This window comes from Ixodes scapularis, unplaced genomic scaffold (genome assembly GCF_016920785.2).
Source record: "Ixodes scapularis isolate PalLabHiFi unplaced genomic scaffold, ASM1692078v2 PGA_scaffold10__122_contigs__length_95168666, whole genome shotgun sequence".
NCBI classification, from domain to species: Eukaryota; Metazoa; Arthropoda; class Arachnida; order Ixodida; family Ixodidae; genus Ixodes; species Ixodes scapularis.
Genome location: NW_024609836.1, coordinates 55,450,271 through 55,462,409, shown reverse-complemented (window position 1 = coordinate 55,462,409; position 12,139 = coordinate 55,450,271). Strand labels below are relative to the sequence as shown.

The 12,139-nt window shown below is 41.2% G+C and overlaps 1 protein-coding gene across 1 annotated transcript; it reads right to left on the bottom strand.

Moving 5' to 3' along the window:
- Positions 1-334: 334 nt before the first annotated feature.
- Positions 335-11,891, bottom strand: LOC115319378 (kunitz-type serine protease inhibitor A-like). The gene is given in 5 exon segments (XM_042288753.1): positions 335-418; positions 420-501; positions 4,590-4,761; positions 9,168-9,383; positions 11,852-11,891. Coding segments are annotated over 5 exon segments (594 nt in total).
- Between the last annotated feature and the right edge of the window lie 248 nt (positions 11,892-12,139).

The following is a 12,139-nucleotide window of genomic DNA, read 5'->3' as shown; positions in this document are numbered from 1 at the left end:
GCAAGACGACTCCGACGGTGAAGAAAGAAGACGATTCCAGCGGTGCACCTTCTGGAGGACTGAGCAGGATATCTGTATTTCGTATTGTCTTCACTGTCTAGTAAATCATTTTCCTTATCTTTGTAACAATATTATTTTAATTCTTTTAACGAAAAAGTGATACACGGCGCTCCCGAAGAGCGTGCGAATAACCGCTTGAGGCATTGTAAAATTTGCATTTACTACCTGATTTTATCTTAGTCAACGTAGCTTTTTATTCACTGTACATCACCGAATCGGTAACCGAAGTTACCAGTTCTAATTTATATGCCTTTTCACCTAAATGCAAAGTTCACTAGGTGGTGCTTAGTTTTATGGTTTCATCATTAATGATCGACTCGGCTACTAGGGTTGCGTTCTGGGCTTTCTTTTTTTTGTTTCTCTTCCTCCTTTCGTTTTTTGTAAGCTTTTATTAAATCTTTAATTTCTTTCTTCTTTTGCTGGAAATACATTGTTGGGTATCTGAAATATAAAAGCAACAAATGTGTTACTTTTTAAGAATCATCCCTGCAGCCCCCCGCCCCCTCCCCCCCCCCCCCCCCCCCCCCCCATCAGTTTTAGAAAAGCAAAACATTAAGGAACATGTTAGCGTTTTCGTGTGCTTGCAGCTTGGCACTGCCTACAACGGAATACCCTTTTTAGTATCATTCGTTTTGAACATAAGCAATGAAAGAGTCATTTCATGTCTGCATAATTTCAATTGAATGTTTACCATCATCAATATATTAGAACCACCTTTTAATAAATATCACTTAAATTGAGAGTGGTATCTTTGAAAGGAGTCTTGAAGGTTTTTGGCATCTGCCATGACTGGATGAATTACATATAATGATTAATTTTTAATTCCCCAAGTTTATATTTAAATTTTGTGGTTTTTTTTTATAATATTTGTATACCAACGCCAGAGAACAACTTAAAAGAGAGGAAACAGCAAATAAAAACGGTAGCATTGAGATAACGTCTTAAGTAGGGGCGGTCAAAATAAGAAAGGATCAGTTGATGCCAACCTAAAATTCACAAAACAACCTTTTTAATCTTAATCTTAACTCACAAATTTCAGATGGAGGCGGGTCGGTTAACGAGTCATCTCCAACCTGTCTCACATCGTCGGATTATCTGTCAATTGGTCGTAGCAACGGCGCGCGACACCCTGCTGTCTTTTAGGTGTAGAGCTTTCGGCATATTGTTTTCTTGTTTCCGGTATGGCACCCTAACAGCCTAACATCGTCACTGAGTGGTGTGGAAAAATACATAATTTTCGAAATTTTCGCGGCTGCGGCTGCTGATAACAAGATTGGGAAAATCATTTTAGCATTTTAGTTTGTTCTGATTAATTTCTTACCTCTCTGTTTTCGGTCATTATCAAAAGCGTCAGCTTTTCATAACCATGGAAAGTTAAGAAATATATAATACCGTTTTTTTTAATAAAAAAAATATGTGTTTTGCGCTTCCCATTATGTATGTATGCTAAGTACTTCGTTAATATGTGCCAGATGAAATATAGTTTATTGTGTGCGAAACAAATAACGATAGAAATGAAAAGGTGGAGCAAGATGTTAGTAGTAATAATATAGATTAAAAGATTTTTAAATAATGCGACTAATATAAGCATTCTTGAACAAATACTGTTTGCTCTAAAGTGCGCGGAATTTTCTGTTATAGATGAACCAGGTCACCCCCTTTGCCAGTATTTATAGGCCACTTTTAACATAGCGCGTTGTTGTATGTGTTCCATAGAAGTTCAGCAGAATGTTAAAAAGCGGATAAAAATCAAACTATAAAGGCCCTGCTTTTTTTTTTTTTTTTTTGCTAGATGGACATTTTGTTGAAATAACCAAATAAATCGTAATAAATAATTACGAATTAAGGCGAGTATCCAGGCAGGAAATATAGCTGGCATTAAGAGTTACTTAGTAAAATAAGGATATGTTTTGGTTGAAATATTTAGATACCATATAAATTAATAAACTATTAGATTATATGGATTTCTTTTTGTACGAAATAATTTCTATGTCGGAACGGGCGGACCGCACAAACAAAATCCGACCGTACACATTTCACAGTGATGTTTTCGCGTTTTATTTTCTCCAAGTACAGTTAATGAATAGAATAGGTTACCATAGGATGTGTTCTTGACTAATTTTTAAAATTGTGTTTGATAAAGTTGTTTGATATGTTTCTGAGAAATGAGACTTTTAGCCTTCCAGGGCCCGTTTTCTCGAACGCGAACCGTGGGTTAAAGCAGGAATTCTGCGTCACGTGACTGGGAGAGCAGGGGCGCCGAGGGAGGAGCAGTACCTAGAAGCAAAATGGCCGCGGCGTCGCTTAATGAGGGCTAATAGTTCTGCTTGGTTCTGCTGAACATTCATTTAGATCTGGCTGTTATATTAATGACTCACCATCAACCTGTTAGCACGTCAAGCAAAGCGATAGTTCAGAGGGACTACTAAACTAACCGACGGCAGCATTCCGCGAACGCATCACTCTTCAGCATTCCGGGATCCAAGATATATGACGGTACATAAGCCTTGCCAGTGTTTTTATGGTGAGTAAAAAAAATGTTTTGCGAACGAGTATTGGTACATATTTATACTAAGACGTTTAATTTGTTACACTATGCACGCCAACTCGTGAGCAGTGATTACTTTGCGGAGAAGGGGGTTATCCTCAATAAAGTCTTCGTTCCGGGTGAACAGCTGAGACATTGCACAGTTTTTTTTGTTCACAGTGCGCCGACAGTATGCCGACAGCATTGAGGTTTCCACATATCCCCGGTGGCCAGCAATTCAACGGTGACGAGAAGCTTAGCTTCTCGTCACCGGTGAATCGGTTGGGCAAACGGAAGAGAGGGCAAACAGTTGAGATCAGCAGGAATCGCAGAAACGTGCGTCGCAAGGAACGAAAACGAGACAACAGCACCGGCGTTGCCAGACTGGAAGAAACACGGGAAAGTTATGCGTTGTTTATGGCGAAACATATTGAAAGAAATGTTTCTTACATTTTCGAATATTCGTCGACAAACTCTAGCATATTAGCTAAAATTTCTTCGTACCATTGGAAGCAAATAAATTGGTCTTCAAGCACAACATTACTATATTTTGACTTAAAATACCATACTAGATCGATGACAACCAGCGGAAAAAGAGGATAAACAAAATGACTGGCTTGTTTCACCGATAGATGGCGCATCTTATTGCCCAATCAAAAATAATTATTGTTGTTCTATATCCAGCTGTTTATTACAGTACCTAGGTACTTTTCTCTTCATAGGCACCGTGGTTTACCAAAATGGGTTTACCATCGCTTCGAGAAAACCGGCCCAGATCTGTTGGATGGAAATATATATTTTGTACCCCGGTTGATTTTATAGGTAATGCTTCTTTGATACCACTTGTTTTTATATATGTTTTGGTGTATTTCAGTGATGTTGAGGATTTTTTTTTTGCTTTAATCCCGCCACTTGCACTGATGACTAAAGACAATGCAAATTTCTTTGTAAAACAAATAAAATTATAATAGTAACGTATAAAGGGACTTGTTTAAATTTTATTTAATTATTTTAAGTAAGGCGATGATATTGCGGATATAAAATCAGTTATTGCTGGCTGAAAAATTAATATCTACAAGTTTCAAAAGGGATCTGAGGTACTTACAAATTATGCTTGCTTAGTTTTTACTGATTTTGAATCTAGAAGCAGGCGCTACTTACTATATTGGGTAGAAGGGCACACTCATAGAGAGTGATTTTCATAATATCTTTCACGCATTACGACACAACCGATTGTGACTACGTAACTATAGCTCTTGAAATTCAGTCACTGCACTTGGCCCGGAAGTAATGGTTCTCACCCGTCATTGCTCACAAAAGGTTGTCAATGGTAGTGCGTTGTTGGTTCTTTAATCGCTAGACAACACATTACCGTTATCATCACAAGAAGCCCGTAAAAATTCAGTCCCTCTTTGCGGAATCAAGGCAGATGTGAATGGAAAAAGAGATGGATCATGATATCAAACCCTAACTGTTTTGTCCGAGAACAAAAAAAAAAAAAGGCTTAGCCTCAAACAATTACTTTCTTCAGAACTGAGATTCATCACGAATCTCTTAAAACCAGTCATTAAAAATTACTTTACGCAATTTACTTGTTTCTTTAACTGTCACTAACACTACTTTCGGTATATAATGTCCGCCAATCTATGAAGGGACGAAACGATTTTGGTACTGCTATGGCCATTTATTGTGTTTTAAATACGTATACAATCATCACGCTTTCCAATAAACTTTTATGTGAGCGCAACATCGAATCAAAACTTAGTTCTTAATGTGATAACAAGTTACACACTAATCTAAATATTTTAAGTTATTTCAAGGAACAGTCAGTCTCAGGAATAGTACCGATCAAAGAAATCTTGTCAACATCAAAACCCAATCGGGCTTAGCATCTTTGATTGATTTCTCTTTCTTTTGTTTTTGTAAATGAACGCATTCACCTTACCAAGGTACAGTATCCAGCTCTGTATAAAGACGTAATTAAAGTGACACACATACTTACCTACATGTGTCAATACACTTCTCTCTGTGTTGAAAATTATTTCCGTTTCCATTTTCTCCGCGATAAAAAAACAAATAACACTGGTTTTCCTCATCATCATAATACCATCGTGTCAAATTTTTGCTTCCAGATCCGCGATTTGGTTTATGCCAGCACTTACCGCGTGTTTGGTCTGTGGAAAGGATGATAGTTATTGTCATGATTTACAAAACAAACGAGAAAAGGATATTTAAATAAATATCCTATCATATGTTGGGACGAGCGTTTTGCTGATCGACTTCAAAACAGTGTCTGAAGCTCAATTTCATACCGGCGTTTATAGCTGCAATAAAGAAATTTTTCAGTTACCTAATTTAACAAAGTTATCCTTTAGCGTTGCTTAAATATTTCCCAGAATAACGCTGATAAGGTGAGCCTGTTGGTACATACTAGGAAAAAGAGTTTGAACTTAGGGAAGAAACGTATCGAGAAAACAGGACAGATGAAACGAGACGGCTACTAGCTACGAGTTTTACTCAAAACGTCTTCTTCCTTATGTTGTAATGTCCTCCAGCAAAACCATAAAAAAAAAGTGAAAGCCGTTTACAACTCCCTGTAACACCGAATTAGAGCGCAGCTCTTGAGGAGGAGGAGGGAAGGGTACTGGGGGGGTGAAGTGACCTGGGGGGGGGGGGGTCACGTGACCTTGGCGGGTCACGTGACGATGCCGATGATGTCATCAGTGACGTCACTGATGACGTCATCAGTGACGATGACGATGCGGACTCCGATGACGTCATCAGCGATGATGACGATGACGATGCGGATGTCGGTGACGTCATCAGTGACGTCACTGATGACGTCATCTGTGATGATGACGATGACGATGCGGATGCCCCACCCGGAAGTCACGTGACACCCCAGGTCACGTGACCACCCCAGGGTCACGTGACCCCCGCCGAGGTCACGTGACCTCCCCGATGACGTCATCGTCACTGATGACGTCACCGGCATCCGCATCGTCATCGTCATCATCGCTGATGACGTCATCAGTGACGTCACTGATGACCTCACCGGCATCCGCATCGTCATCGTCATCATCACTGTTGACGTCATCAGTGACGTCACTGATGACCTCACCGGCATCCGCATCGTCATCGTCATCATCACTGATGACGTCATCAGTGATGATGACGATGACGATGCGGATGCCGTTGGACGTCATCAGTGACGACGTCATCGGGGAGGTCACGTGACCTCGGCGGGGGTCCCGTGACCTGGGGGTGTCACGTGACTGGGGGTCACGTGACTTCGGGGGGGTCACGTGACCTCGGGGGTCACGTGACTTCAGAGGGGTCACGTGACTTTGGGTGTCACGTGACCTTGGGGGTCACGTGACCCTGGGGGAGGGGTCACGTGACCTTGGGGGTCACGTGACCTTGGGGGGCCACGTGACCTTTATGATGACCTTGGTTACGCCGACGCCGACGCCGACGGCGACGGCGACGCCGACGGCGACGCCGACGCCGCTCAAGCCGGGAACGGGCCCCTAAGAGCTGCGCTCTAAAAACTTATGCGCAGCATCAGCGGCAGGGAGGCAATGCAGACGGAATGTTTTCCTCGTTACTTTTTAAAAAAAAAAGTTTATTTTTAGATTATATTTTGGGGGTAAAAATGCCACTGCTGGAGGACGCGATAGAAGAAGTTTTCACTAAAACTAGTTAGTACTCAGTCGTCTCATCACGTCTCTCCTATTTTCACTGTACGCTTCTTTCCTATGTTTAGGCTGTTTTTCCAAATATTTCCCGGAAGCAGAACTTTTTTCCTTAAACAAGAAAACATGTGCACCATTCCATGGCGACTTCCAAATATGTTCGAAGTTAAAACATAAAAAGAAACAAAAAGGGAAGAAAGGGTAGGTCTATGACATTTAATACGACAAAAATTGTGGTTGAGCGTTGTTCGCTCTGACGATCCAACGAGTCAAACGATAATATAACTAGGGATGTCGCGAACCGCCCTAGGTTCGATTTCGAAAGGTTTCGATATTTGCGAAGCGAACTGAAGTTCGATTTCGAAAAATTTCGATATTTTCGTACCGACCAAGGTTCGAATATGAAAATTCGCAACTTTTGACCACAGTGGAGTTTCGAATTCGAAAATTTCGAAGCTTTCGCGGTTTCTAAAATTTCGAATTCGAATAATTCGAATATTTTTTTACTTTAGGTCGATAAATTCGAAGATTTCGAAAATCTTTGAAAAAAAATTCGGAAACTTCGAACGCTTCGATTTTTATAGACATGAAGTTCGAACAACTCAATGATTTCGGATTTCTTTCTTCATAAAGGTCGAAAAGGTCGAAGGTTTCGAGTCTCTTTTAACGCTAAATTAAAAAAAAAAAAAAAAAAAAAAACTTTGAAGATTTTGACTTTCTTTTTAATCCAAGTTTTCAAAGTTCGAAGTCCGATTTTCAAGTTTTTCCACAGTTTCAGTTTCAAATAACGTTTTCACGACTCACTCACTGGTTTCCACAAAATTAAGTTTAGAAAAGTTAGGGTGTGAAATCTAGATTCTGCGAAGTTGGTCAGGCAATTAAATGAGACGACGAGTGCCCCGGGCGTGCTAGAATATTTGCCAGTGCAGAATTGTGACCGCCAGCCACGGGGGGGTCTTTAACCTGCATCACGCAGTAGTGATTACATGAACACACTGTTTTACGAGACTCATCCAGTTCGAAACGGCCAGGGGCGAGCAGGAGGTTGAGGCTCAGAAGAACCTTGAAGCGACCTGGCAAACTAGCTCGCCACCCTTTGCACGCTGGTAGTAATCCGATCCGGTAAAGTTTATAATTGTCCTGGAGGTTTATTTTCTGGGACGGAGAAATCGCCTTGCAAAAAGCACAAAAGCCGACACAACTCGAGGTCGAGGAGCGTTCTACCAAACAAGTGGCGTCGGAAGAGGAAAAACGGGGGGAAAGAGGGTAGTGGGGGGGGGGGGGGGGGGGGGGGGGGGGGGGCCTCAGCCTTTTTCTTCCTTTTGCAGGTATTTCGGACTGTTAAAGAAAACAATACGGGGAAAGAGGGCGTGGTCGAGCTTATTTTAATCTGAAATTATTTATGCATATGTGTAGCTACTGTCGCTCTTCACTGCATAAAAGGTTGCGTAGATGGTCATTGTTAGAAACTCGTTGTCAGAAGGCACTACTCGTCACATGCTTAGTGGTTCGGAAGTTCAAAGCTGTCTTTTCGACCTAAATACCTGTGCGGATAATAAAAAAAAAAGAATCAATGTGGAAATAAAAAGCAGGAGAAAAAAAAAACTATCAAGAATTTGTCGGAAGTGTTCTATTCTTGCATATTCAGAGGTTCAGAACTTCGAAACAAGTTTCTTTTACCAAATTGTGTACAGGCTAAAAGAAACACGTCCCAGGAACGTGAAGCGAAAAAAAAAAAAGTTTTCTTTTAATGATGTGCTGAACTTAAACACTATTAGATATGTACTGTCTGTGGTGTTAATTTAAATGCGATACCTCAAACAACTTAGACGAAAATAAATATCAAGTTTAGGTCATAATTGCATGCAGATACATGTTTGGACATTTCTTCGAAACTCACGTTGAATAACAATAATCACATCTTAAGACGGAACTTACCTAGGCTATACATAGATCATTCCTAAAAAAGTATACCATAAATAGCTCCGGCTACAGCGTGCTTCAAATCTGGCACAAATGATAATCGTCTAAAACCCGTTGTCCTTCCTCGGCCTTTCGGGGATTTATTACTTTAAACCTAAGCATGCCAGAACATTGAAATAAACGACTTTGCCTTTCGTAAGGAACGCAGCACCGCGTGTAAAAGTTCGAGAAAAAAAAATTACGAATGTACCCCACTACTTGAAATCAAATGAAACCATCCGCCGGTCTTTCGAAGTTCGACGCACGTCGAACTTTTACCCTAAGAGTTCGAAGTTCGTCGACCTTCTGACATTTCAGAATTCGAAGGTTCGAAACTTATCGAATTCTCTTGATAAATAAATTCGAAAATTCGAAATTCATCGACTTTTTTGATCAGTCAAGTTCGAAAGTTCGACAAGCATCGAACCTTGCAGCGCAATAAGTTCGAAAGTTCGAAAAAGATCGAATTTTTTAGCGTAATAAGTTCGACGGTTCAAAAAGCGTCGAAGTTCTTAGCTTAACAAGTTCGAAAATTCGACCTCCGTCGAATTTTACGATATAGATAATTCGAAAAATGGAAATCTTTCGAACCTTTCGAACCGCTTGATTCGATCATCGAAACTTCGATTCGAAAAAAGTTCGCGGCATCCCTAAATATAACGCTGGCACATATGTAAGGATAGGCATGCACATAACTTGGAAGGTCGTGACAGATAGAAAACCTTTATTATTTGTTAAGCAGCAATCAGTCCACGTGTGAGACTTGATAAAAAAGTGTAGAAAGATGTGACTGCAAGGAAGTTTAATATTTTCAGGACTAGCTGCGTTTTTATGACAATTGTCAACAGATTACACCAAAGAGTTTCCAGAAGTTGAGATATTTACTATTTTTTATTTCATCGAATAATAAAAACGAAACTTACTTGGCCGGCAATGCTGGATACAGTATCCCATTGAAGGAAAGAAATAGTCACCGCTTTCGAAGCAGTTAGTAATTATGAATTCTTGACACCTTTTTATTGTTTCGTTGAAAAAGTATCGGATGAGCTTGCGTTGGCACATCGGAAGTGTATTGTTCGGCACGTTTTCACAAAATTGTTTTGACATTCCAGGCCAAGACCACACATATGAAGTTATTACTGAAAGACAGAAATAAAATACTTGAACTGGAAGTTTTTCTTTTGTCCATTTACTTTTCTTGTGAAATGACCTAATTTTATTTTCGGTTCTCCATTCATTCACGTAATGGATTACGAGAGCATGCACATGTAGTCTTCATATAAGAATATGCCTCTGAAAACATGAGAGAACGAGATATTTATATTACTCTTACAAATAAAGTTACTAAATCAGTAAGAAGCTGGCTTTAGTTTCTTTCCAGTAGGCGGAAATAAGACAGTTAAAAAGCCACGAGTTAATCAAAGCAAATATTGTGAATGGTACGTGTTAAGTTCTGTCGTATTTTCTGCGAAGTTTATATGTGATACCTATCAAGCAAAAAAATGACATATAAAAGACTGCAACATATAAGCTTCATTATCCCTGAGTATTCTATAACTTGTTCAGAAACAGCAAAGCCAAAGGGCTGCCTAAACAAATTATTGCACATGGTCGCAATACAATTTCAGGCCTGTGTTCGATAGATACGTTATACATTGAACGTTTAATTTTTTATATTTTACTTTTCAGCCAATTTGTTAAAAATAGGTATTGCAATGCGTGAGGAACTAGAGGGAAATTCAGGTATAGCAGCGTACTTCAACTAGTCTGTAAGGATGCATAAGGTGTATCCTTATAGATATTCCTTTATTTTAAAACACAAAACCAACATTCTGAACAAAGCTTTGTGTAGCATTGCTAAAACAATTAGTGCAATGTTACCTCTAAAATATGTAACCTAACTGTGGAAGACGAAGCAAAACAATTGCCTTTTTGTTGTTTTTTTATATTACCGCGTATATGACCGAGAGGAACGCTTCTCGGTACTTTCAGAAGATTCGTGTTTCCCGAGTAATCGACGCTCGAAAATTCTAGACCGAATGTTCAATATACTGAATGTAATAGATAAGGAGGCCAACGTGACCTTGCCGAGTCAGTCTCGCACTAGCTCGACGCTCGCAAATTGGGCTTAGAATGTTCGAGCGTCGAACAAGCGTGAGACTGACTCGGCATGGTCATGGCATCCTTATACATATATAACACACGATATTTCGAACATTCGGTCTAAAATGTTCGAGCGTCGATTACCCTGGGTAAGAGTAAACACGAATATTCTAGATGTACGGAGAAAGTTTCCTCCCAGTGAGGCTCGCGGCAATAGCCGCTTGCGTCTGTTCTGATTTCGGTGGCAGCGCCCTCGCCAAAGTGATCAAGGATTGGGAAAGAAATAACGGTAGGTTCAAGCTATTCAAATGCTGTGACTTGTGGGAATCCTCATTGGAAGCTGGTGTTATTTCGCAGAAGCTCGTTAAGCAATCTGGTGAGATCCGAAAACCAGGAATACATTTTTGAGGTAGGTGCAGAATCCAAGAATAGGCGGGATATTTTTCGGTGTTTTAGGTATTGGGAACTCAGAGACGGCCTGAGCTTTACTTGGGCCTGGCGAATGCCGTGTGAGTTGACTAGGTGTCCCGACACTTTAATTTGCCGCGCTTCAAAAGTGCACTTTTTTTGGTTTGGGTGCAAGTTAGCGGAGGGGAAGCAGTCTTGAACCTGACGGAGCCGACATAGATGCTCTTGAAATGTCACGGAATGCTCACGAAATGTCCCGGTGGGGGATCGGCGGCCGAGTGGGCTAAAGCGCACACCCAGCTCGACGCGCGTGGAGAGAAAGCTTGCGCTGCAGAACCCAGGGATCCTGGGTTCGAGCCCCACCCCTGCCCGCTTCTATCTGGATGAGCATCGTACCGGCGTGCGGTCGTGTATCACTACTGTGTGGTGCACGTTAAAGACCCCAGGCTAGTGGTTGTACTGCACTGGCTAAATTGCTCACCTACAGCGTGTGACTCGTCACAACTTTAATGGCTGACCAACTACATGCTGTATAAATATCCCCATAACCCAATTTGCTTTTTTTGGTGGGTTCCGGTGGTGGTTTTGACAGCCGGTGGCAATGAAGTAAAGCTGGAATGTGGCAGCACCTCCTAGATAAGAAACCCTGAGAGTTGAATTTTCCTGCGTCACTAAAGAAGGCCATCGTAGGCCGGAGATTGGACCAAAGTGCTGCGTCAGCGTTCTGCTAGAGCTCGTATCCCATCAGTGATAGCAGGACTCCTAGCTGGACACTGACGCTGAAGTCGCGTCCAATTCTTAGCCTGCGGTGGCCTTCTTTATTACGCATTATGTGGGATGTGTTGGAGTTGGTCGCTTCTTGTGACATGGTGCTAGTGGTGCGCGCACTATGCAACTACAGGATAGAAATATTGGTAGGAAGGTTGCGAACGTTACTGATCTTCGTCGCTTGTGGGTGGGGGTATTGAAAGGGATGCTTTAATGAGGGTTATTGATTGATTTCCCGTGTGTTCGAACGACAAAAGATGCCTCGCCCTTCAGCTTCGGCTTCATCGTCTACTTACAAACAATATTAAAGCCACCCAGTTTTACTCACATTGATTTGCAGCTAGAACCACGAACAGCATGCACTTCATGTTGGAGACTCAGCAGGCAGTCCTACAGGAAGATAGTATGCAGTTGTAAATAACGGGCTTCACGAATGTACGCCCAACGCCAAATGGTTACACCTAGCTCACGTAGCCGAAACGGTCCTCACGAATGCCTTCTTTTTATTGTGACAAAAGAGATTGCTACGTCAATCTTTTCTTTGCACACAGGTCATCACTCTGAACACAAAGGTTTCTCACATGCTCCTCCATAAACGTTGTGACGTCATTGTTGT